A 27,918-nucleotide genomic window follows, 5' to 3' on the forward strand; every position below is an offset into this window, starting at 1 on the left:
ATTTGTTCCCCTTGTTCCAACCATCTTTGTTGGGATCTTATAAAAGCTCCTTCGGCCTTCGCTTTGTACATATTGTCAAGGTTTAATTGTAAATCTATTAATCTTAAATTTTGCTCCTCATTTAGGTTTTCTGGTGGTAAACTTGAGAGTTCAGTAACTTCAGGGATAATTCCTTCTTCTAATTTATGTTTGGATTTTGCCTGAATGCTGCCACATCTTCGCAAATATTTTAGAAACTTCTAATTTTAAGAGTTCCCAGTTGGAACTGTAAGCCTTTTCCTGTTGTGCTTTATCCCCGGAAAGTTTAATGAGCCTGTTAATCACTGATTGAACACATTCATGTTTTAATAGTGTGCTGTTCAGTTTCCAGTAACAGAGTTTTCAGGACACATTTTCATCAGGAAAAAATTGTATTCTGATTGTTAAAGCTTTGTGGTCAGTTAGTGGTGTTGCTAAAGTGTCTGCAGAGACATTCTCTTTGTCTACATCCTTTGAGAGAAGCCAAAGGTCTAAACGTGATTGCCTAGATCTGCTCTTATTACTCCATGTATTCTCCCTTTTATCAGGAAAATTGGTCCTCCATATGTCACATAAATCCAACTTTTCTACTACACTTGATGTAGACTTTAGAGTCTGACCTGGAGGCCATCTATCAGTGTTTTGGTCCACTACCACATTAAAGTCACCTCCATTTAGCACGTGTGTGCTTGGAAATCTGGCTAACCAGAACATTATTTTATCTTCTGGAGTGTCCAGAAGCTGATTGTTATCAGAGTTGGAATTATAGCCACAAATATTGGTCGTCATGCAATGAATATTGCTCATCTTTACAATTAGACAAAGAAAATGACCATTTATATCAGAATCAGTGTGCAAGACTTCCCCCTTAAAATTACTCCTCATGCAACATACCCCTGCAGAGAATTCTGTGCCATGTGAAAACCAAACGTCATCCCCCCATTGATCTTTCCAAAAATTTGCATCCTTAGCAAGTGAATGAGATTCCTGAAAAAAAACAGTCAGTTTTTTGCTGTTTAGCAAACAAAAATAAGGCCTTACGCTTTACATTATTCCCTAGCCTTCTGGCATTTAACGAGAAAACAGATAAGGACATAAAAAAGTAGAAAAATAAGTAGAAAAATAGAACTTTCATAACTTGTAAGAAAACTTTAGTCCCCAAAAAACTACCTATAGGTCAACAGCAAACGCAGTCGCACCTTCTTAAATCAAACTAGTGTGAAACAAATAATACTGAGAACATTTAAGTATAAACTCAACAGCCTCTTTGCATATAAAAATGTCAAGAAAATGACATTAATATCTCCATTTTCTGTTTTCAGGGGTGAACCCCTCATTTATACATTCCATGGAGTAAAAGTAAACTCTGCCTCCCTCTTGTGGTAAAGGTGGGTAACTGCTCGGCGTCGGTCCCTGCAGTCCAGGGGTGTCAAACTCATTTTCACCGAGGGCCACATCAGTATAGTGCTTGTCCTCAAAGGCCCAGATATACATGTGACTAAATGTAATGAAAAATAAACGTTACTACTCCTTAATGTTAAATAAATAATTTATTTATTATAACTTTTTAAAGTGACAATTACAGTTGCATAGAAAACATGTTTGCTTGTTACTCTACCATAGATCGTTTTAAATTTGATTCTGTCAGGTTAAGTTATATTGGACAGTGTTTAAGTCCTAATGTATAGCTGACCAATCCAACATTTCAAGTCCAATTCCCCTAGATATGAATAAATACACAGTAATTATTATTTTAAGAAATTAAAAGCTTGCATGCCCTCGAGGGCCACATAAAATGAAATGCGGGCCACATTTGGCCCCTCGGGCCTTGAGTTTGACACGTGTTGTAGTCCATGGGAGGTACCATCAGAATGAGGATTTAGAAATAAAACCATAGGGAAAAAAATTGTTCACGTTCAAGTCAAACATTCATTTTAAAAAGTTTATTGTGCGTCAAAAACATTCCAAACAGCAAAATGTCAATGTGCAAGATTTTTATTATCAGAAACAGTTCATACAGTCAATCAAGGTTCAAACAAACTATCTCAAGATTGCCGTCCACCTGATAACAGTTTTTAGTTACATATTAAAATGTGATTACAAAGAAACCATTTTAACATCACAAATGAGCTATGCTAATTACAACAGGCAACAAAGAGCAAATATTCATTCAGGGGAAAACAAGATGCCATTCCTCCAGATAGAAGTTTTTCCGATCAAATTTATATTATTTTTTTTAAACCATGCAGCATTTCTTAAAAAATGTACACCTAAAAAACTTTAAAAGACAGCAAAGAAATGTAAGGATCGTCAGGGAATTCAGGCACCTTATGTTCTAATCTGCAGATAAAAAAGAAATCTTCACTTTGAGGAAAACCAAGACCTAAGGCCGTGTTTAGCTGAACTTTTATTGTAAAAACTTGTCTGACTCCATGATGAATGTTTCATGATGAATCTCAAACTTGATCATGGTTTGCCTCAAGACTTTAGGAGCAGATGTTAACACACAAAAGCTGCAAATATTTTTTAATTCCTAAAATTTTTCACTAAAAATACAACATAATCACAACTTAAATCCAATAACAATGGTCATTATTGTGTGTGCTTAGTGTAATTGTCATGCACATTAAAACTGTCTTTGACTTTAAAAAGAAATGTGATGAAACCGTCCCCACAGAATGTACATGGTATTGCCTACCTGTGCGTTTTCATGTGGTCTGTCAAAGCAGTCTTTTGATTGAACCCTTTTCTACATACTTTACAAAAGAACAGCCTCTCGACTGTGTGAGACTCCATGTGAATGTTTAAACTGCAAGCGTGGCTGAAAGCCTTTTTGCATATTTTACAAGAGAAGGGCTTTTCCCCTGTGTGGGTTCTCTTGTGGACTTTCAAATAACTCTTTAGGCTGAAGGATTTTTCACAAACGTCACAGGAAAAGGGCCTCTCACCCGTGTGCGTCCTCATGTGCACCGTTAGACTTTGACCGTGGCTGAAGCTTTTTCCACATAACTCGCAGGAAAAAGGCTTCTCACCTGTGTGTGTTCTCATGTGAATGGTTAACCTGGACGATGCGCTGAACCCCTTTCCGCATATCTCGCAGGAAAAAGGCTTTTCGCCCGTGTGCGTCCTCATGTGGACTGTTAATGAAGAAGAATCAAAGAAGCTTTTTCCACAGGTTTCACATGAAAAGGGCCTCTCGCCGGTGTGAGTCCTCATGTGTTTGGTCAGAATGTAAGCGTAGCTGTATGTTTTTTGGCATATTTCACAGGAAAAGGGCTTCTCAGTGGTGTGAATGGTCATGTGAACAGCCAGGTATCTGCTTTGATTAAACCCCTTTCCACATATTTTGCAGGAAAACAGCCTCTCCACTGTGTGAGTCTTCATGTGTTTGGTCATGCCGTAACTGTCCCGGAAGTCTTTACCACACGTTTCACAGGCATACGGCCTCTCGCCTGTGTGAGAGCGATTATGGACGGTCAGTTTGTAGGAGGCAGAGAAGGATTTTCCACATGTTTTGCAGGAATATGGCCTCTCGCCTGTGTGGGTTCTCTTATGGACAGCCATATAGCAACTCTGACTAAAGCGTTTTCCACACGTGTCACAAACATAGGGCCTTTCGCCCGTGTGCGTTCTCATGTGGACAGTTAGCGTTGAAGATTCAAGGAACCTTTTTCCACATTTGTCACATGAGTAGGGCTTCTCACCTGTGTGGATTCTCATGTGAGTCGTCAAACTGCGACGTTGAGTAAAAACTTTTCCACATGTGTCACAGGAATGGGAGCTTTCATGTGAAGGAGTGTCCAGGGTGACGGTCACGGAATCGCCGTCTCTGATCCGAGTTTTGTTTTCCAGGACTGGGCTCTCACTTGGTTCTGGTTTGGAGTCCATGTTTTCCTGATCATCCTCAGGGGTCATAAAAGCCTCCGCCTCCTTCTTCACTTCAAACTCCTCCCCTTCCTCACTGATAGAGAATTCTTCCTGCTCCTCTTTAATCTGCAGAGACTCTGCTTCCTCCTCATCCAGACTAAAGCTCTTCTCCTCAGCTTCCTCTTCCTCCTCCTCGTCTTCCTGCTCCTCACATAAATACCGCTGTGAAACATCTGTGGGAGAAGGCCAAGACATTGGAAATGAAGCATGAAGAAAAACCACACACATGGCGCAAATGAACACATGAATGAGAATGACAATAAACAAGAATGTACTCTAGAAATGCACTTATTCCGTTTACACGGTCAAGCCTCCCCCCAACTATACATCTTAAATGTGCTGATAGGCAAGAATAAATGCTGTGAAAAGCTGTTTTTCATTTTTAACCAGATTGTTTTAACATTGCTGCGTTTATTTGCAGAATTATTTTCCTTTCTATAGCCTAAACCAGGGATCAACAACGTTTATGACACGAAGCGCCGATTTAAAATGTTCTCCTCACCAACTCTAATGGGAACTGTAATACAAAAAATACAAAAACATTTCCAATGTATCCCAAATCTGATTGAATTGACAAACAGCAGGTCTAATAGCTTTTATAAACATATTTTGGCATTAACTAAAAAAAAAAGTGCTTTCACATCAATATTGCACAAGGAAAATAGTTCAAAGTGAAATAATATTTCAGGTGTGTTTGTTTGAAACCATAAGTACTGCATTTGTGGTTTGTCATTCCCACATTAATAGGACTGGAAACGTCAGAACAAAATACCATCAATATTTCTAAGAACTTTACAACCATTAACATAAAAACGAGAGTATTTTGGCTTATTCGTTTTCTGTGACATTATGAAACAAGGCCTGGGTAACTTAATGTAAGTTCATTCTGTCATGGTGCTTTTATTGCATGTATAATCAAATAGTTTTACTTTTTCCTTAGTTTGCTAATTATAGTATTATAATTTTCCACAACTGAATATTCTTCTTTTTTTTCCACAGCAGTAAATGACGTGGTGATCATTTGTAGTATTCATTTAAAAACCGGTTTACATTTCATATTGACATTTGGAAGAACAGAAAGAAAGTCTGGGTTTAATCAGACCTTGTTTGGTTTTTACTTTACAAACTGAAATAATGACTTCATAAATGTCATAGCTGTGCAGTCATGAACGTGTGCAGCTCGTGGATCCGAGGCGCGCTTTTCCCATGACTCACGCACACGGTACGCTCATGTTCTATCCACAGACACTCATTTCACCCCACCTGTCAATCATCAGCAACAGTTTCAAAATCACAGGATCATTATTACAAAGTTTTCATCTCACCGTAGCAAAACTTAGTTCCTTTTCCTGTGATGCGCATTCATTTATCATTTAAATTGCATTTACTAGAATGCTGACGCGGGAAACGCGCAGTATTTATAAGCTATAGGTGGGCGGGGTCACATTAACAGCACTGCGTGATTGACCTTTTCCTTATGATGCCAAAGGGGGAAAAAGATCATTGTGAGAGGAGATGATCACTCAAACTCGATTTGTTTTTCAAATCCAAAAGATACAAACAGACGACAGATCAAGTGCTTATTGTCGTTTCATCCCCTGCCACCGTCTTTCCCTCTGTGAACCAGCTTACCGACCACCGGCTTCAACAAACCTGATCCTACACACTCACATGTACATGTAAATGAGAGTTTTGCTGCTCATTTTCTTTAACTTCAGATGGAAACATGGCTGAAAACTTCACAAACCATTTAACATATCTGTTCTGTCCAGCTTTACTTCAGACACCCTGATCAAGTTCTACATGGAGTTTGGTTGAACTGTCGATTCCTTGAACTCACCATCTTCAGACGTTTCTTCACATTCAGTCTTGAACTCCACCTTCACGACATCCTCCTGATTCAGGAGCCGCTGCTCGTCCTCCTGATCACTGCACGCTTCCTGCGGTTCCTCTTTGATCTGTGGAGGTTCTGGTTCTGCTTGGTCCAGACTGGAGGCCCTCTCCTGCTTACAGAGCTGCCATTCATCCTCATCCTCTTCACGGACGTGCTTCTGTTGAGCATCTGGAAGCAAAAAGCAAAGAAAAATAAACTTCTCCTTTAAAACCTGAATAAGACACAAACTGCAGAAGTTCACTGCTTCACAGACACAATCCATACAACTCTCACGCATTTGATTGATTCCTCTCAGTCTCACGCCACACCTCTATTTCTCATGCTGAGACACAACTAAAGTGACTTTTTTCCTGTTTATTTTTATGTATCTGTTGTGGCTAAAGAAACACTTTTGGGATCCATAAATGTGGCCTGCAGAGACGGTGGTGATTACTCAATTACAATAAGTGGGGATCTTTGTTCACGTGGATGTGGACACTGTGCACATAATTCACTGCTGAGTCGCTCACTCATAAACAACAACAACAAGAGTCCATCTAGTCTGATTTCACATTTTCCAGCTGTGTATTCTGAGTAAATACATACCTGGAAACAGCAGCCATGGAAAACATCCCCTGACAAAAAGTTCTAAATCTTATTTACTAATTTTAGTAGCCTATCAAAAAGTTTATTTCATTTGAAGTATTTCATAAACGCATTGTAGAAATGCAAAGAAATGTTTTCTATTAAATGGCTCTCCGGAGTGAGCAGCGCAGAAATACTGGCCCATGAAGCCTTAGTCACACGCTGCAGGTTTTTGGAACAAGTGCGACCGTATCTTAAGGTGCGACCGGTGTGTCTTTGTGTTCCTGTGTGGCTCATTCGGCCACTTTAGGGCGTCAAACGTGCGATTGTCGTGCGTGTTGTAAGAGCATGGTGAAGTCTTTGTAAGGGTGCTGTCATACCCCAGTCAGCAGTGAAGTGTGCACACTGGCTCTCTGACCGCACAAATGCTTTATGCGAGGGGCGTGCACGTGAGACGAACGTGCCTGTGGGGTGTCCACACTAACTACACTCTGATTTTCTGTATTTCTCATTTCTAAAAGCTAGGATGGGAGTACAGAGCGCGCACCTTTCCCCTGAACAGCACCAATCGGCTTTCTGCACAGTGTGCAAAGTGCAAGCGTCTCACCCATTTCCCCCTTATTGAGATGGGATTTAAGGCTCTTTGGAGGGAGCCCATCGTTTGGATCACTTCATTTCAAAGGCCCATTCAAATTTGGCTCTTTTCATTTTTATTAACTTTTAAAAAGCCACCCTGGAGATTATTCAGGTCATATTCAGGTCATATCAAATTATCTCCAGGTCCTGGAGATAATTTGAGTTTAAGTTTGAATGATCAAAAAAACAAATTAATAATAATAATAATTCAAACTCAAATATTGGTGAGAAATCTGAATTTAAATTATTCTGATCCTGATCTCAACCCATGAATCCATTATTATTAACCCATTGTTATTCCCAGGATAACATGAATAAACTCCAGGCTGGCTAAAAAAAAATTTTTTTTTAATCAGTTATAGTTTGGGGCTGCACGGTGGAGCACCTGTTGCCTCAAAGCCCCCCGTTCAAGTCCCGGCTGGGGGACCTGAAACTAAACATCTGTGTGGAGTTTGCATGTTTTCTCCTGGGACTCCGGCTTCCTCCCACCGTCCAAAAACATGGGTTAATTGTTTACTCTAAATTGTGTAAATAAAGTGTTTATAGTAGTGGGGCCTTGCGACAGACTAGCGACCTGTCCATGATGTCCATTCCCTTCGCCCACAAGTGGCTAGGATAGGCTCCAGCAGCCCAATGACCCCAAAAGGGACAAAGTGGGCTTAAAGATGAATTTTAGCTCAACATGGATTCATTGTAAATATTCCACTTTCATATCCCTTTGAGTTGATAGTGAGATCACTATCAACTGGTATAGTATATACCAACTCAATAGTGAGATGACTATCAACTGCATCACTAATGCAACAGCTAAAGCAGGAGTCTGCAACCTTTAAAACTAAAAGAGCCATTTGGTCCATTTTCTTACTGACTAAACCAAGTTACGCAAAATCTCACTACAAAGTTTATAAATATACGTAAACTTTATCAAAGCAGCGTCCGAAATAAGCAGTTATCCTGTTGTCCGGGACAACCAGTTTTCACGGAGGGTCAACCAAAAATGAACCTGATGGTTGTCCGTGTGGCAACCTGGTCTTTTATTCAACATTTTGGTATTTTTCGATTATTTTTCAAAGCTTTTGGGAAGCCGATGTCCGAGTGTAAACGAACGATGTCACGTGACTTCCGAACGAACCGAGTACGCCCGAAAACATGGCAAAATGACAACATTGCACCTGCATGTCTTGTTTAAAAGATCAGGGATATTAGTCTTTACTGCTACTGCAGCGCACAATGTAAACATGGTATCATTTACACATGTGTTTATTTGAAAAAGATGTTTTATCATATTATAACTTTTCATCACGTATAATTATTACTTTATATTTGGAATGCTGTATTAGTCCCAGTCCATACAAGTGTTCTAAATTTTAAAAATACTCATTAGGTTACAGTGTCGGTTAATGTCATCAATTTTCTGATATATTATAGGGTATGATAAAGTATTTGCATTTGACCGTAACAGTATTTGATTTACATGGCAATACTTTGTGTAACCAGATGCTTCAATATTTCGTAAAATGTTTGTTTTTAATATTCAAAGAGTTTTTTTAAATGTTCATCATAAGAGGCAGTTGATATTAGATGTATAGAAGAAAGTTGCTGTTGAATATTGGTATCAAAGGACAACCAGAAATTGGGGAGGACAACCAAATATTACTTGCCATTTTTTCCCCTTATTTCTAACGCTGCTTAGTGTCATAGTGTCTATGATAAAGTCTGAATGATGAATCATGTTGAGAGACTACATGATCTACTCCCTCAGGATTTATTAACAACAGATATGAAAAAACGGTATAAGATTTTATGAAGACAATGTAGAACCCTGAATAAGCTAGACTCACACAGATCACCTCTATACCTTACATTTAAATGATCAACTGGTACCTATTTACACCGTCTATGGAGTTGTTAAAAGATTTCACATTTCTGGCTGTGTGTCACCAAAGAAATCAGATCCATACAGAAACTTAAACTTTGTAAAGATCCAGAATAAAGAATAAATCTGCGTTACTTAGTAAACTCCTTTTTCTACAATGAAAGTGCATTTTATTCAACTGGGTTAAAGAACAACCTCCCACTGTAAATCAGTGATAGAAAGACATTTTCGATTTGATTTGATTTGAAATGGTTTATTTCAAGCAATTACCGTAAGTAGAAATAATACACCAAAGCAATATAATCATCAGTTATACATTCATACAGTAACTAATCAAGTGTATGATAATTAGACATATTAATAAATATTGCTTGAAAGGGAGTGGAAGGAAGCGAACTTATATAATCCCACCCCGTTATACTATAACCATTTTATTACATGATTTATCAATATCCGGTTCCCAGTTTTTATCAGACAGAATTAAAAATCATAAGGTATCGATAAAGCACATGACAATGCACATTTTTCAAGAAGACAATGTTTTTATGGATTTCTGGCGCCCACCCCTCTGCTGCAACATTGACGCAGTGATCTGGCTGATCCGATTCAAAGGGTTTTCAAATCATTGGAATGGCGTTCTTATCTGACAAGATAAGACAAAGATTGGTCCACAGGCTTGCCACCACTGCAAAGCTGTTCCTGGTGCTGGTCCCCTCAAATGGAAAGTGGGCTTAAACAAAACCAGGACCAGGAACAGTTTGGCTATGGACAGAACATTATTATCAATTATGACAATTAAAACGGGAGTCCTTTAGCCATGTTTCAAATGAGAGACATCACATGACATTCTCAAAGCCTCCAAAAAGTTACAATCCAGAACAAATAGTGACACAGAGTTTGAAACTGAATTGTGCTATAGACCTTGTCGCTTGTCTTAATATGAGTATGTAGTTTAGTGTTTGTTTCTCGTGTCATTAAGGTGGATGATTAAGTTGTTGCTGTCATAGACTGTATTATAGGAAGTACCTGCAGGCTCCAAGGAGCCAAAATCCCATAGACTCCAATGGAGAAATAAACAGCCATTACTCAGTCATTCGATTGGTCAGAATAACAACTGCTGATCTGACACATTTTTCTTAACATCTTCTTATTATTCCCAATTTCTTTTCATGATATTTGTTCTTTATCACACGTTAGTTAAGTTATAAACACGCTAAACACAGATGCGTCTGTAAAAGCATGTGGTGCCTACTGGCCCCCATCTTGACCTTTGAATTTTTTGACAGGTTCTCCTCAGCCTGCTTTCAGGGGTAGGGGTGTGGACTTCCAACAAGCTCGCTCCTGATTGGCGACAGTAGTTGCCATAGAAAGGTTGAATGGAAAAAAAACTTTGACTCAGATCAACTCTTATCAATCACTGCTCACTAACCTTATCTGGAATCCAATGGCAGCGTATCGTGAATAAATGTAAACTAAATTGACTTCATTTGGTTGAGCAGGTAGTAAACCATTTTCTATGGGTGACATCTTGTTCTCTTTTACAGACAATGGTTGTCTATAAAAAGTTGTTTATTTTTAAATTACTTGCAATTACTTTTCAATAATTTCGGCTTGTTGTTTGTTTTTTTACCTTGTGGTGCATTACTTCCCTATTACACTTTCACAAAACCACACGCAACGGTATAGAATGACTTAATATCTAAGAGTCTGACTCTTAAGAGTGTTATTTAAAAAATAGGCAGCCCTGCAGTACTGTGATAGTGAAACTTTTAGAGTTTCTAGAAACAACCTTAATTATGTTATAGATTTCAGAATCTGAATGTCTTTCCCATAATAATGAAATGGAAAAAACAGATTGAAATTTAAGTTGAACCAATCAAATCAGCTTAAGAAACACAGTTGAATTAAGTCTTAAATGTTTTGTATTCTCATGAATCATTACTTTTTTAATGGATTAGTCCCATTATTCCAAAATGACCTAGTAGGTTGGACGTTTGAGCTTTATCAAACCTTTTGTTCGTTATTCTTCATCATCAAAGAGAGCTCAGTAATTAACATGTGGTTTCTTTGCGATACGCAGTTCTTGTGCAGTTATTTAGCGATGCATCAGACTCTTAAAAAGTCACATACCGATACTTTGAAAGGTTGGTCGTTTCTTTCTTGTGATTTCCATAAGGTTGCAAATTACCCAAGGATAATTTCCTTAAACTAGAAATATTTTCCAAAGCTACAGCTATCGAGCTAAACGGCTAGCACCAAAAACCGGAAATGGAAAAAAAAAAGGTTTGCGCTGCGGCTTGGATCTCATACTGCCACCTAGCGGCATGGAGTATAACAATTATTTCATTGTCGACAGAAATCTATGATTTTGCGTAATTAGGACTAGTTTTATCCACAATGGTTACATGTATATGTGTACTTGTGTTTGTTTGTGTACAAAAACAATGTTTGGAAACAGAGCAACACTTAGAAAAACACTTACAACAACACTTACAAAAAAAGAAGAACAAAGTTAAAATATCATGTGGAATATGGTCAAAACGTTACAAGCACAGAAAATAGAACATTTCAATGAACTCTTGGGGACTGACACTGCTAGAAATACTGATGAAAGGGATTACTTGTTATCAACTTTTTAAAAAGATATTAAACATATAAAAACCCTGAACCTTGATTTTGGGGTTGCGGTCTTGTTTTGGTTTAAAGTATACTATGTGTATTACAAAGCAACAAAAAAAACAATAATAATAAAAATTCAGATTTTATTTATTCATTTTTTTTGTTGCTAATAAGCAAATAACAATGAAGAAAAACTTTTCAGTTGGCTTATACCAAGCACGTGTAATGCAATAAAAATAAATAAATACAAATTTCTTATCTGGCATTTTCAAACAGAAAAATAATGTTAAAGTCTTAAGAACAAAATATTTTAGGAATTAAGCAAAATAGTACACATTTCTACAGAATTATTTTTTCAATTTAGTTTTTCAGTTAGTTCAAAGAAGGCAGAAGTTTAACTGAACTGTACCCAAAAACCTCCTGATTTCATGTTTCACTTAAGTGTTAAATTTCTCAGATCTCTTTATGCTTTATTTATAAAACAGAATTACTTTCAGACAGATGTTACAGCAGAGTGTTGTGTGCATTAAAGAGCAATTTTTATCTAACTTAGACAATATAATAATAATTACCCAAATAAAATCAAGCTTTTACCAGATGTATGTAGTAAGTGGGCCTTATGTTGAAAAACGTTTCTGATTTAATTAAAGAAATTACTTTTCTCTAGATGCACAGTTAGAATTACATGTTCTCACCTGTGTGAGTCTTTACATGAGCTGCTAAAGAAAAGTTTCGACTGAAACCTTTTCCACATAATTTACAGGTAAAAGGCCTCGCCCCCGTGTGGGTTCTCATATGAACAGCTAAATTACTGTTTTGGGTAAAACTTTTTCGTCACATTTTACAAGTAAAGGGCCTTTCACCTCTGTGAGTTCTCATGTGGTAGGTAAGACTTTTAGCATGGCAAAACGCTTTTCCACAAACATCACAAGAAAAGTACTTTTCATCTGTGTGTGTCCTTAAGTGATCAGTCAAGTAACTCCTTTCCCTTTCCACACATTTCACAAGAAAAAGGCTTTTCACCTGTGTGCGTTCTCAAGTGGACAGTTAAAGTAGAAGACTGAGTAAAACATTTTCCACATATCTTGCAGGTATGCTGCCTCTTACCTGTGTGTGTGCTCATGTGGTAGCTAGACTGTAAGCGTAACTGAAATTTATTTGAAATATCTGGCAAGAAAAAGGCCTCTCACCTTGGTGGTTGATGGCTTAAGTGACACCGTCGAATGAACCCTTTTCCACAAATTTCCCACGAATAAGGCTTTTCACCTGTGTGAATTCTTATGTGAGTTGTCAAACTACCACGTCGGGTAAAAACCTTTCCAGATGTGTCACAGGCATGCGAGTTCTCATCTAAAGGAGAGTCCAGCGGGACGGTCACAGCATCACTGTTTCTGATCTGTTTGCTTCCAGACCTGGGTCCTCACTTGGTTCTTGGAGTCCATCTTTTCCTGATCATTCTCAGTGACCTTGAAAGCATCAGTCTCCTGCTTCAGTTCAAGCTGCTCTCCTTCTTCATTGATGCAGTGTTCCTCCTCCTCCTCTTTGATCAGTGGAAGCTCTGGTTTCTCTTCATCCAGACTGGAGCTCCTCTCCTGCTTCCAGAGAAGCTGCTCATCATCAGTCTCCATCTTACAGATGTTTTTCTCTGAGAGGTCTGCAGGAACAAAGATTCAGGAGGAAACTATGACAACATCTGAAATATGAGACATAAGGACTCTGTAAAACGATCAATTTATCGTTAAATTTAAATAACCCAAATGGTTTGGTTTGATAGAAAAAATAAAATGATACTGTGTATGAATGCTTTATTTTCCCTGTTGTTTCTATGGTTTACCTTCAACTAAAGCATGCAGTAAAATTCTGTTTGGATGAGGTGTATGGGGTACAAACACTCATCTCAACATGAAAAGGAGGAGCAGCATAAACACAGACAAGCATTAACTGCCAAACAGCTGAATAATCTGAGCCAAATTACAGTCATCATCAGTGAACTACACACAGTTACTTAATAAACCAAAGGCATTTAAAACTTTCATTTTATAAATTTAACTAAACAGGTATTCATAGAGCATTTTTCTGTTATTTTATGATCTTCATCATAAACCTTACCTTCAAACTGGATTACAAATATTTCCCCACACTCAGATTTGATCTCCTGCTTCAGTTACAGCTGCTCTTCCCCCTGGCTGCTGCAGTGGTCCTCCTCTTCCTGTTTGATCCATGGAGGTTCTGGCTCCTCCAGATCCAAGCTGGAGTTCCTCTCATCAAACTCCCCCTTCTCAGACACATGCTAATGTGGAACATCTGTGATCAAAAATGACAAAATAGTTTCTCTTTTAAAAAATAAAACACAGTGTATGTTTATATTATAGTATCGCTACTGACTGTTTGAAGTGATCTAATTAAAACTAAAATCTGCAATTCACAAGGTCATTTTAAAGTGAAGTACCATAAAGATAAGTAAAGAATATCTAAGGAATTAACATCATTATTTATAATAATCAAAACTTTTATAAGATATCATTTTAATATATATAAACACCCAAAGTTTAATATGTAGAGTACATGATCATGTATGATTTTTCTATGTACATTTAAACACTAACTTAAGCACAACTGCCTTAGTGGAAAAAAATAATAAGATTTTCTTTTTATTTCTTTCCCTGAATTGTAAGTCATTCAATTAGATTGAACGTTTTTACAGGTTTTTAGTTCAGTGTGCCAATTTTGCAAAAGTTTGGTTCCTCTTTACTAACGGTTTCCATCCGTCCAACCTTTAATTTTTCACGAGAAATGTGAAAATTTTCTTACAAGTCTACAAACCAATTTTACCCCTCATAGATCAACTTTATGGAATAATAGAACTGTATTAGTTGGTAGGAAATCTATATTCAAACAGGATTGGTTTGACAGGAATATTCTTTTTGTTAAAGATTTAACTGACAGTGAAGGTAATTTATTGACTTTTTCTTCTTTTATAAATAAATACCATCTCACCTACAGCCTTAGAGAATTTAAAAAAGTATGTCAAGGCTATTCCTGCTGCTCTGATTCATTTAATAGAGAACACTGTATTAATTTCTCATAGCGCAATTATCTCATTACCAAAATTACAGATAAATGGATGTAATTTCTTAGATCTCAAACAAAATAACAATCTTTTGAACAACAGTATAAAGGAAAGAATTTATCATGTCCATAATCGACCTTCTTTTAGATCCTTCTGTTATTCCAACAGCCAATCTCTGTTAGTTAAAGCACACTCAAAGTATATTAAATGGCCTGTTCTGCCCAAAATTAAAGAAACTCATTTCAAAATAATTAATAAATATTTTCATGTCTCCGATTTTCTTCAAAGCAGATTTAAATTAGATGTGGAATCTTGCACTTTTTTTTAAACTGAAATGAAGAAACGCTGGAACATTTGTTTTTTTCATGCAATTACTCTAAGGATTTCTGGACTCACATAAGGAATTGGATTAATTTAAAACTGAACATTCCCCCTTTTGGTATTTTTGATGTCCTTCTGTTTATGGAAAATCTAGATGATTCTTTCTCAAATATCATTAATATAATTTTGCTTTTAGGAAAATACCATATCCACTGTTGCATGTGGAGAGGTTCCAATCCCTCCTTCCCAGGTTTTATTAACAAATTTAAATTATATTATTTCTCACTGAAAAAATTACTATCCTCGGTAGGTGTTAAAATAATATCTAAACAAATTTCCTTGTGGCTGTTATTCTAGTTTCTGTCCTGTATTATCATTTGGCTCCTGGTAAATTTTTTATTTTCTTTTTTTTGTAAGTGTTCTAACACTGTATGTTGAAGACATCTGAGTATTTCGTAGTGTGTTCATCCTCTGATGGAGTTTGTATTTTGTCTTTGAAAAGTTTTTTTTTTTTTATTGAAAAAGACAATTGAGGTTAACAGTTTGAGACAATTGTATACAATTATGCAAAGTATGGAAACAGCGGAAAAAAAAATACTGGACATGTACAAACAACAAATGCAGAATAAAACAATATAATTTTTTTCCAATGATACAGAAAAATAAAATAAATACAAGACATTAAAATAAAATAAAAATAAAAAATAAATTAAAAGTAAATTTAAAAAAGGGGGGGGGGGGTTTACATAGACATTGTAATGATTCTTAGTTTAGGGGGCTATCAAAAAGCTTCAATTTACATATGATACTTTGAAGTTCCATAGAAAGTTTGTTTTCCATGAAATTTACAGATGAAAAAAAAGAGCAGAGTTCTTTATGAAATGTAGAAAAAAATGGTTTGATTTTAAGGAAAAGACATTTATGTATATAGAATTTACCCAAAATAATTACAACATTCAGAATAAGTTCTGTGCTTTTGTTTTCTAAAATAAACCCAAAAATGATATCCTTAATAGAAAAGTCTGCTAAAAGTGGAATCTTGGGGAAAAGCCAATAATGTAAACTATTCCAAAAGACATCAGAATAAAAACATTCAAAGAAAAGATGCTCAGTTGTTTCAATCTCCACATGACAAAAAGAACAACAATTTTCAGGAATTCCAAACCGTTTTCTTTTGTCTTTGAAAAGTTCAATTAAAAAAACAACACTAAAACAGAAAGTGACGAAACACACTTTAAAGGTAAAGGAGTTCACTGCCGCCCCCTAGTGGCAAGCAAAAATCTGTCCACATTGCTATAACTTTTAACAGCTTAAAATTCACATTTGTGTTATTGCTGGTTTACAACTTTACTAGCCATGTAGTTTTCATATTCAAGAGGTAAATGAACTACAAGAAGGTGCACGACAAACAAACTTTCCATTTTCATGACGTCCCTGTAGCAGATTTCGATTAGTCAAATATATGGAAGTAAAGATCTAATCAGGATTTTTGGGGGAAGCTGAACAATTTAGAAATAACTAAACATATGATGATAAAGCTGTCTGTGTGGAGGGCTGTTTTACACATATGCCACAACTTTTAAAACATTGCAGACAGACTGTCATGATGATTATCCGGTTTATTATCACACCATTCCCCAGGTTAAATTCAAGTATGCTTACGGTCAACTAACATACTGTTTCATACATTTATCATGAAAGTGGTTAAACATATTTTTATCTACCAATAGTTAAAACGCTTTAAATATGCTATGAAAGGAAAATCAATCCAACAGGTTTTTAAAAGTATCAGAAAAAAGGACGATTCTTTCTTAAAAAAGAAAACTCACATCTGAACATGCAATTTTTTATTTATGTTTATACACATAAGTTATATTAGAAATGCCTTATCATTTACTTACAGTGGTCAAGCCATAAACAATTGCAATAAAATCCAAGGATTTTTTATAGATTTTCATGGATTATAACTCAAGATCTCTGCAGATGCCGTGCCTTTATTTAAAGAGAAACCGCTGCCCGTCATCATCTGAACACAAATATATGTAAATATACAACATCTACAGTATACACAATTCTGCAGCCAGTGAAGTGCAACGGAGTTCAAATGCTATCATCCTAGCAACTCCTAAAACCTTTTTTTATGTAATGAGTCGTCGCTTACAGACTTGGGACCTGTTCAGGTTGTACCCCGCCTTTGCCCAACAGCAGCTGGGTTGGCTCCAGCAACCCGTGATCTCTAAAGGGACTCAGCAGGTTCTGAAAACCAAATCCAAACACAAAAGTTTTATCATAAAAACCTCCCTCCAAGAATTCTGCCTCTAAAGTTTCTCTTTTAAGTGAATATTTCACTTTTTGGTCATGGGTTAACTCCAATGACCTGTTTGTTTTCTCAGTAACCATTACTGATTGTTTAGTTAACTCAGTGCTTCTCAAATAGTGGGGCGCGCCCCCAGGGGGGGGGGCGAGAGCGATGCCAGGGGGGGCGCGCGGTGGTGGCGGTTTTAGGCACAGGTTTGTCCGGTGCGCAAATTTAACGTGGGGGCAGCGGTGACAGCGGCTCAGTGCTTGGAAAATAATCTGGTCCACTATTCGGTTCCTATTGTCTGTTCTGTCTGTCCGCGGCTGCGCGAGTGAGAACGAAAGGGGAGGGGTGGTGTGGGCCCTGTCTGCCAGGGGAATCGGGGCACGCGGACCACTGCTACCGCTGCCTGTTGCCCAAGATCACCGCTGCCCTTAGATTCCTAAGCTCATGCTAACAATGTCATTCTTTATGAACTATTGTAGACATTTTGATGACGTGTCTTTATTTTCCATCCATGTTTTCTTTGTCTGCCTGTGGTTTAGTTGGTGTCAGACAGACATAAAGACAGCAGGTAATGCAGGAAAACAGCTGCACTTTTATGAGATCAGAAATAAACAATCCGTCATTTAGAAAAAAAAAATCAGCACGTTTTTACCTATTTCTTCAGACTAAAAACGTTAAATATATTGGTGCTGCTGTGTTAATGTTTCAGATCAATTTAGATTTAATATTATTTATTGATTGAATTATTTTTTTCAGCATCAAATGGTTCAGTTGGTCAAAATGTTTCTAGTTTAAATAAGGAATGACAGATTTTTTTTATTTCAGGTACTTTCAGCTTCTTTTCTGTTTTAGACTAGAACAGGGTTTCTGTGGCTAAATAAAGTTAATATTTGTTGAAAGTGGATTTATTTTGCTTTTTTCTTTTGTTAGTGTTAAAAGATACAATTTTAGGTATACAAATTTTATAGATACTGACCTGATGTATTGTCACCGCGCGAGTGTGTCTGTGTGTGTGTGTGTGTGTGGGGGGGGGGGGTTATGGGGGGGGGGGGGGGGGTCAGGTGGGGCGCGAAACATTTTCTTTTCCTAGGGGGGGCCTGGCAAAAAATAATTGAGAAGCACTGAGTTAACTTGTTGCAAGTAATCAGCAGCAGGTGGGGCAGAGATACTGGAAACTTCAGCGGGAGTCCTCCAGGAATGACACCTGTATTATTGCATTGATGGACACTTTCAACACTGCAATTTTAGAATCACACAGTCAAAATATACAATGAGCTTTTTTTAAAAAATAAATCTAGGATTTTTCACCTGTGTGAGTCATCATGTGAGCCGACAAAGAAAAACTTCGGCCAAAGCTTTTTCCGCATAATTGACAGGAATAGGGCGTCTCGCCTGTGTGCGTTCTCATGTGGGCCGTCAAATTACCACTTTGGGTGAAACTCTTTCCGCACATGTCACATGAAAAAGGCCTTTCGCCCGTGTGAGTCCGAACGTGAGCCTCCAAAGAAGCATTTCGCTTGAAGCCCTTGCCACACATCTTACAAGTGAAAGGCCTCTCCCCTGTGTGAGTTCTCACGTGAGCCTTCAAAGTACTGCTGCAGGTGAAACTTCTGTCACATATTATACAAGAAAAAGGCCTTTCACCCGTGTGTGTTCTCATGTGAGCTTTTAAAGACCAACTCAGGTTGAAGCTTTTTCCACAGGTTTCACAGGAAAATGGCCGCTCACCTGTGTGAGTTTTCATGTGGACGGTTAAGGAAGAAGACGTGAAGAAGCGCTTCCCACATGTCTTGCAGAAATAAAGCTTCTCGCCCGTGTGAGACTTCCGGTGAATGTTCAAGGACGCATTTCGATTAAAGCTCTTCCCACATATTTCACAAAAGAAAGGCCTCTCATCTGTGTGAGACTTCATATGAACTTTTAGAGAACCGCTCTTGATGAAACGCTTTCCACACTGTTCACAGGAAAAAGGCCTCTCGCTCGTATGAGTCTTCACGTGAGAAGTCAAAGAATCATTCCGGCTGAAACTCTTTCCGCACAGTGTGCAAGAATAAGGCCTCTCGCCTGTGTGGGTTCTCATGTGATGCTGCAACGTACTGTTCTGCGTAAAAGCTTTTCCACACGTGTCGCAGGTGAAAGGCCTCTGAGCGGTGTGAATTTTAACATGATGCTGCAAGGAACCGCTTTGAGTGAAAGCTTTTCCACAAATGTCACAAGAAAAAGGCCTCTCGCCGGTGTGAATGCGCATGTGATTGGTCAAACTGTACGGCTGGAAGAAACATTTTCCACACGTCTCACAGGAAAAAGGCCTCTCGCCCGTGTGAGATTTCATGTGATCTTTCAATGAACTGTTTCTGATAAAACTCTTTCCACATATTTCACAAGAAAAGGGCCTCTCACCTGTGTGCTTTCGCATGTGATTGGTCAATATGTAAGGCTGGAAGAAAGCCTTTCCACATATTTTACAGGAAAAGGGCTTTTCGCCTGTGTGAGTTCTCATGTGATGCTGTAAAGTACTGTTTTGGGTAAAAGCCTTTCCACATGTTTTACAAGAAAAGGGCTTTTCACCCGTGTGAATTCTCATGTGGTCTCTCAAAGAGCTGTTTTTGACAAAACCCTTTGCACAGATTTCACAGGAAAAGGGCCTCTCGCCTGTGTGAGTTCGCATGTGATCTTTCAAAGAACTATTTTTCATCAAACTCTTTCCACATATTTCACAAGAAAAAGGCTTTTCGCCTGTGTGGGTTCTTGTGTGAGCTTTTAAAGAACCGCTATGCTTGAAGGTTTTACCACATAGTTTACAAAGAAAGGGCCTCTCCCCGGTGTGCGTTCTCATGTGGACAGTTAATCTGGAGGATACGGTGAAATCTTTTCCGCATATCTCGCATGAATAGTTCTTCTCCTCTGTGTGTTTCTTCATCTGAGTTGAGAAATTACTGCACTGATTCAAAGCTTCTCCAGATATGTCTGGACTAACATCAGTGACGATAAAGGCACTAATCTCCTGCTTTAGTTCAAGCTGCTCTCCTTCCTCATTGACGCAGTTCTCCTCCTCCTCCTCCTCCTCCTCCTCTTTGATCAATGGAAGCTCTGGTTCCTCCTCCTCCAGACTGGAGCTCCTCTCTTCCTTGCAAAGTTGCTGCTCATCATCCGTCTCTTCTTTACAGGTATTTTTCTCAGAGGGGTCTGCAGGAACAAAGATTTGGGGGGAAACCAGTAAAGGTTTGAATGATCTGAATTTTTGTGTCACTTTGCGCTTGCTCTAAACTCCACCACCTCTAAGCACCACAATGTAAAAACTCCAAATACATTTTTATGAAAACCAACAATTTATAAATCAAACCATTCTCTGATCTTCAGAGGATGAATCTTACCTTCAAACTGGATTACAAATATTTCCTCACACTCAGATTTGATCTCTTGCTTCACTAAAAGCTGCTCTTCCTCCTGGCTGCTGCAGTGGTCCTCCTCTTCCTCCTTGATCTGTGGAGGCTCTGGCTCCTCCTGATCCAGACTGGAGCTCATCTCCTCCTCAACCTCCTGCTCCCCCCAAACATGCAGCTGTGGAACATCTGTGTGAAGTTGACATTAAATGAAAGCAGTTAGTGTTTGATACTGGGTTTCCACATATTGCCGCTCTATTGCCAAATCTACTACAAACCTGGACTGAATCCTTCAAAGGAGGTTACAGATTTAAAGCCTAAAGCCTAAAGCGTTGTGGTTGTCAAAGTGTGTGCACCTTTTTGGGGGTGACAATGTTTAAATTTAAGCTTTTACATTCAACAGAGGTCCAAACATTGGGCAAAATTCAAAACAACCTCTGAGAATTCCAAAATAAAAGTCTGAGGCCCCGTTAGTTCTATACCTATAGAGTGGACCGTTAGCAAAAAAAAAAAAAAAAAAACTAAATCCGGTGGCAGTTGGGGCCTTGATGAGAGTATAATAAACTAACAATGAAGAACGTGGAGAGATTTAAGATCATGGTCTGGAGTTGTAAATTGAATTTAATAAAGAAAATCTTGATTATAAATGAGGTCTTTTTTTTGCCAGCTGTAAAAATGTTTTATGTTTATTTTCCTCACACAGAGAAGGTTCAGAAACATAGGAATGCTAAACTTGTGGACATGTGTAGAAATGCAAACACAGACAAAAAAAACTACCCAAAGAGAAACATTCACAAATATAAATAGTCCAAATCAACCTTGTTTACAGTATTATATCTAGATGTGAATCATAATATGAAGCCCACAAGAAAATATTTTTAAAGAAATGACATATTTACAGAAAAGTCATATTCTCTATAAACCTCTGAGCTGTAATGCTGATTAAAGAATCTTCAGGTTGCACAGTAAACAGTATAGTGTTTTTACTTACCTGTTGTATTGTTTTGTATTTAGTTTTTAATAAAGTTTTTTTTTTTTTTTTGGGGGGGGGGGTCAACCAGCAGTGGGTCTCCAGTGCAGAGGAGAGAACCTGTTCATTGATGACACATGATTCACACTCTCGATACAAAAAAGTGGGTCAAAGTGGGTTTTTTTTTTTTTTTTTTTTTTTTTTTTTTTTTTTTTATTGAACTTTTCAAATACAAAACATACAAACTCCAGCAGAGGATGAATACACCACAAAATACAAAAACACTAATGGGGGTAAAAAATACTCTCAGTCATAAACATTAAGTGTTGAAACACTTACAAAAAATACAAATAAAAAATAACAGGAGCCAAATGATAGCACAGGACAGACACTAGAATAAAAGCCACAAAGAAATTTGTTTAGATATTTTTTTAACACCTACCGAGGATTGTAATCTTTTCAGTGAGGAATAATATAATTTAAAATCGTTAATAAAACCTGGGAAGGAGGGCTTGGAACCTCTCCACTTGCAACAGTGGATATGGTATTTTCCTAAAAGTAAGATGATATTAATGAAATTTGAGAAAGAATCATCAATATTTTCCATAAACAGCATGACATCAGAAATACCAAAAGGGGGAATATTCAGTTTTAAATTAATCCAATTCCTTATTTGAGTCCAGAACTCTTTGGAGTAATCGCATGAAAAAAACAAATGTTCCAGTGTTTCCTCATTGGAGTTACAAAAAATGCAAGATTCTACGTCAAATTTAAATCTGCTTTGAAGAAAATCGGAGACAGGATAATATTTATTTATTATTTTGAAATGAGTTTCTTTTACTTTGGGCAGAACAGGCCATTTAATATACTTTGAGTGTGCTTTAACTAACAGAGATTGGCTGTTGGAATAACAGAAGGATCTAAAAGAGGCTCGATTATGGACATGATAAATTCTTTCTTTTAAACAGTTGTTCAAAAGATTGTTATTTAGTTTAAAATCTAAGAAATTACATCCATTAATCTGTAATTTTGGTAATGAGATAATTGTTCTATGAGGAGTAAAAACAGTGTTCTTTATTAAATGAATCAAAGCAGCAGGAATAGCTCGACATACTTTTTTAAATTCTTTAAGGCTGCAGGTGAGACTGTATTTATCTATAAATGAAGAAAAAGTCAATAAATTACCGTCACTGTCAGTTAAATCTGTAACAAAAAGAATGTTTCTGTCAAACCAATCCTGTTTAAATATAGATTTCCTACCAACTAATACTGTTCTGTTATTCCATAATGTTGATCCATGGGGGGTAAAATTGTGAATAAATATCATTTTCCAAAACTGAAGAACCTGTTTATGGAAGTTGGACAAAATGAATGGAATCTTGTTGACTTCAAAATCACATTTCAAAAGGAAGTCTATGCCTCCTAAATGTTTAAAAATGGATCTTGGGATATGAAACCACATGGAGTTACTATCAACCAGAAGAGCTTTTAAAAAATTAATCCTGAAAGTACCGACCATAGCTTCAAAATCTAGAGCATTGATGCCACCATTATCATAACTTTTGACCAGTTGGGAACGTTTGATATAATGTGTTTTGTTTTTCCATATGAATTGAAAAATAATAGAGTTAACTTTCTTAATGTTTGGAGGGGATATGTATAAGGAATAGCAGGGATAAATAATCTTAGAGACGCCTTCTGCTTTGGTTAACAGATTTCTCCCAAAAACAGTTAAATCTCTTGTCAACCATCGACTTAAACTTTTCTTTATATCAAACAATCGATTTGTAATGTTGACTTCTTCCCTCCTTAATGTGTTTTTAGACAATAACACACCCAGATATTTCACTTCATGAACAACCCTAATGGCTTCAATAGTTTGGTGCTGACACGAGTGAACGGGGAGGATTTCACATTTGGAAATATTTAGCTTCAAGCCTGATGCTTTGGAAAATAACTGAAGCCTACTTAGAGCTTTAACAACCTCTGCATCGTTTTTTAGAAGTAAAGCAGTATCATCTGCAAACTGACTAATTTTGTATTGCTTTTCAAAAATAGAAATACCTTGAATATCATGACTATGTTTTATGAGGATGGTTAATAACTGAGTGGCTAATATAAACAGTTTGGGCGAGATGGGACAACCTTGTCGGATACCCCTTTTAATTACAAATCGGGGAGTAATTCCTGGATTTAAGGAAACTGAACTATAAATATCATTATAAAACATTTTAATAATATTACAAAATTTATCACCAAATCCTAAAAATTTCAGGGCTTTAATTAAAAAGGAATGCTCCAATGTGTCAAATGCTTTATAAAAATCTAGAAATAATATTAAACTATCTGGGTCAACAAAGTCACAATAATCCAATAAATCTACTACCAACCTGATGTGATTATGGATATTTCTTCCTTTAATGAATGCTGACTGACACTCATCCACTAAATCCTTCAGTCCTCTGTTTAGACGTTCTGCAAAAACATGAGCCAAAATTTTATAGTCATTGCATAACAAAGTAATTGGTCTCCAATTATCCAAATATAAAGTATTTTTATTAGGTTTGGGGATTAAAGTGATTAACCCCTGTCTCATTGTGTTAGAAAGGCTACCTGCTGAGATACATTCTAGAAAAGCTTCATGTAACAAACGTCTAATATCAGTCCAAAAGAATTTATAAAATTCTGCTGTTAAACCATCCAAGCCAGGAGATTTCCCAGAGGACATCTTAAGAACAGCAGCATCCATTTCCTCAATGTCTAAATCGTTTTCCATAAAATGTTTAAATTCTAAGTCAATGTTTTGGTTCAATCCTTCAATGCTTTCGAATAAAATTTCACTGTCAGCTTCGGAATGATAGGACTTATATAAATTGGAGTAAAATGTGTGTATTTCTTTGTTAATTTCCCTTTGGTCTTCATAAACAAAATTATTTACTGATAGTTTGTTAATTTGCTTTTTTAATTGCCTTTGTTTTTCAAGATTAAAAAAATATGTGGTATTTTTTTCTCCCTCTTCAATCCAGCGAGCTCGGGATCTCACAAATGCACCTCTAGCTTTTTCAATATACAAAATGTCTAACTCGCTTTGTAATTTATTTAATTCTAATAATTCCTCAGTCGACAAATCCATCTTTTTACATAGGTCATTAATATTTCTTAAAATATTTTGTTGTTTTAGACGTTTCAATCTTAAAGCACTTTTACTAAATTCAATTGCAAGACTTCTAATTTTAAACTTAAACCATTCCCATTTACTCACAGGTGACATGTCCAAGACATTCACTTCTGTTATTAATTCTCTAACCTTGTTGCAAAAACAGGAGTCTTCCAAAAGCATATTGTTGAATTTCCAAATTTGAATTAAATCAGTTACTGACCGATTACATTGAAGGGATAAAGAAACAACACAGTGGTCTGTTAAGGGGGAAGCAGAAATGGAACATTTATCAATATATTTTACTAATGATGAAGATATTAACCAATAATCTAACCTTGAAGATTGTCCATTTCCTGCAGCATTAAACCATGTATATTGCCTGGTCACTGGGTTCAGAATTCTCCAATAATCAACTAAATTGACAACATTCATAAATTCAACCACCAGATCATCAAACTTGTGACATTGTGCTCTAGGTGGATGTCTGTCTAACCAAAGGTCTGGCGCCAGGTTAAAGTCACCTCCAACTATGACATTATCAGTTAAATGAGCATGTTTAAGGTCTAGAATTTGTTTACATAAGTCTGAGAGGAGTGTTTTGTTTTTAGCTCTTTCATTATAACCATATACACAAACCAAAATAAACATTTCACCGTTAAACTCAAATATTAATATCAACCAATGGCCATAAGTGTCCCCAAAATGGTTAATAACTTTTCCCGGGAATTTGTTTAAAAGTATCATAACACCAGCTGAATGAGAGGTCCCATGACTGACATAAATAGAATCACCCCACTGTAATTTCCAGAAGTTTACATCTTCTTCAACTGAATGGGTTTCCTGCAAAAAAACACATTTAGCTTTCTGCTCCTTACAAAATAAAAAAATAGCTTTTCGCTTAACATTGTTTTTAAGCCCCCTAGTGTTTAAAGAAATGAAAGAAAACATTTAAGAATTATCAAAAGCACAGCAACCGCAGAAGATGTGCAGGAATGAACAATATTGTCCTTACCAGACAATTCAATGAGCATTCTTCACCAAGAACATGAACTGACAGAACACTAACTCTCACTGACTGTAATCTATTGAGGGTCCACTCTTCGATTGTCGATCAGTGCGTACCCCTCCTTCAGGAACGCTCTCTGACCCCTCTTCCTCGCCTCTTGGACCAGCGGCCACAGCTTGGCTCTCGCCTCCCTGTCCTCCTTAGAGAAATCTTCTTTGAAGTGGATGTGCATTTCCTTGCAGACTCTCGCCTCTCTTGACCGTTTCCACACGTCATCCCGGACCACTCTGGACACAAACTGCAGGATTATCGACCGCGGCATATTGTTGGAAGTCGCCGCGCTCCCCTTTCTTCCCAACCGATGGACCGTGTCAACTGCCTCTCGCAGGCGGTCCGCGCCGATGGGAACCACCCTGGTCAAGATGCCGATGACGGTTTCTCTGATGTCTTCTCCATCCTTCTCAGCCAAACCATTCAGCCGCAGATTCCACCTCCGTTTGTAGCGGGCATGCTCAGCCACCGCTTCCCTTAGCCGCTTGTTGTCTCCTTGAAGTTCAGCCACTCTTTTCTCCAGATGTTCTAGAACTCCTTTATTCCTTTTTATAGCTTCTGAGTTGGCATCAATTCTTTCATCAAACTTTTTCAGTAGGGCTGTCTGTTCGTCCATTTTGGTCGTTTGCATGTCGACCTTCTCCGTCAGGGCGGCCACGGCTTCCATAATTCTTTCGAACATACTTTCATCCTGCAAGTTCTGCCCGCACCCTTTCTTTTGCTTTTTAGGATGAGGTGCTTTGACTGGAGTGTGTGCAAGGTTCACTAACTTTTCTTTGGACCTTTCTCCATCCCCTGTAGTGACTTCAACAGCTTCCTCAGTCATCTCGTGAATATCGGACTGGGAATAATAGTCGTGCTCGTCCATTTGCATTTCGGTTAGCTTACTTTCGATTTTCAAAAGGAAGAAAAAAACAAGTTTACGGTAGTCCGCGATTCCTCTCACAAACTTTAAATAGAAACTTAGAAAAAATTTCAGTGTTCTTGGTTATAGAATGCAAAAAAAAACTCACAAACAAGGACAGAAAAAAAAACTCTTACACCGGAGCCCGCAAAGTACGTTCGTTCATTCCGCCATCTTGCCTCCTCCCCCGGTCAAAGTGGGTTTATTCCCTTAACAGTAACATTTTGAGCAGAATGCAAAGTTACTTTGTCCTTTTTAGAGTTCATCAAGAGACAAAGTAGAAGGCAAAAGAGAGGAAAAAATAGATAAAGATGGCTAGCTGTGTTTTTTCCCCTCTTGTATGCTGCAGAATTTCACTCGTATAAAAACTGACCTCTTAGTCTTACTCTACTCTAGTCTTAGGCTTGAAGTCCTGCGAGTTTTTGTTTTTTTAAGCTACTGTGTCTGTGTCTGTGCTTCGTTACTACTTCAATTTGGGAAACAGGGTTTAAATGTCTGGTTTCTGCGTCAGAGGACTACATACCGATCCTCAGTGCGTTCAACTCTTGGTTCCTGAAGATTTCCATGAATATCTTTTCAAGGAAGACTTCCTCATAACCACTGGACGTTTCCACTGCTGTAGTAGAAGCTAATCGTTGATAAACAGAGCGCCAAACCGGAAACGCTTGTTGTTTCTACTTACATAACGACGCATTACCGCCCCCTAGTGGACACGCATACGTAGTACATTCACGCACAAATGTCTATTTTTGTGGTAAACTGCCTTTTTCTTTTAAATCTATCTCTTATAAACGAAAGCAGTTCAATTTGATTTTTTATTTTATTCCAGTAATTGACTTTGATGATATTTTTGATTATCTAAGTTAACCATATATATATATATATATATATATATATATATATATATATATATATATATATATATATATATATATATAAAGCCAGGATAAACGAGTTCTCTTTCAAAATGTAAAAAACAAAAAACAACAACAACAAAAAACTTACAATTACAACAAAATAATACCTACTGTGATATTCATGACAGTACAAAAAATAACTTTCTATACCACATTGAGTTGCCTGTTTCCCCCAAAGTCAAACAGACTTGGCTAAAAATTATTGAAAAATAATCCTTAAAATCTTGTAGGAATTTTATTTTCATTCTGTAATTTTAGTGGTAAAACTATTGATCTTAGCAATGAGATATCTCTTGC

The 27,918-nt window shown here is 37.2% G+C and overlaps 3 protein-coding genes and 1 long non-coding RNA gene across 4 annotated transcripts in view; all 4 read right to left on the minus strand.

Annotated features, from left to right (window-relative positions):
- Positions 1-27,918, minus strand: part of LOC110013423 (uncharacterized) — a 401,209-nt gene that overhangs the window by 9,492 nt on the left and 363,799 nt on the right. The window lies entirely within an intron of this gene.
- On the minus strand, positions 1,998-27,386 carry LOC101171776 (uncharacterized). The gene is made up of 5 exons (XM_023965678.2): positions 27,228-27,386; positions 20,605-20,802; positions 18,530-20,416; positions 5,786-6,007; positions 1,998-4,118 (listed from the first exon to the last, which is right to left on the minus strand). Exons 1-5 carry the CDS (start codon positions 27,268-27,270, stop codon positions 2,713-2,715), a joined length of 3,756 nt encoding a protein of 1,251 aa, XP_023821446.2. The 5' UTR covers positions 27,271-27,386; the 3' UTR covers positions 1,998-2,712.
- LOC144986745 (uncharacterized) lies at positions 11,665-13,838 on the minus strand. The gene is made up of 2 exons (XR_013650602.1): positions 13,644-13,838; positions 11,665-13,188 (listed from the first exon to the last, which is right to left on the minus strand). It is a non-coding gene; the product is annotated as an uncharacterized LOC144986745 (long non-coding RNA).
- LOC144986724 (uncharacterized) lies at positions 23,929-26,886 on the minus strand. The gene is made up of 2 exons (XM_078934631.1): positions 25,756-26,886; positions 23,929-24,058 (listed from the first exon to the last, which is right to left on the minus strand). Exon 1 carries the CDS (start codon positions 26,672-26,674, stop codon positions 25,826-25,828), a length of 849 nt encoding a protein of 282 aa, XP_078790757.1. The 5' UTR covers positions 26,675-26,886; the 3' UTR covers positions 23,929-24,058; positions 25,756-25,825.

The sequence above is a fragment of the Oryzias latipes genome, chromosome 17 (genome assembly GCF_053564925.1).
Source record: "Oryzias latipes strain Hd-rR chromosome 17, Olatipes_Hd-rR_3.1".
NCBI classification, from domain to species: Eukaryota; Metazoa; Chordata; class Actinopteri; order Beloniformes; family Adrianichthyidae; genus Oryzias; species Oryzias latipes.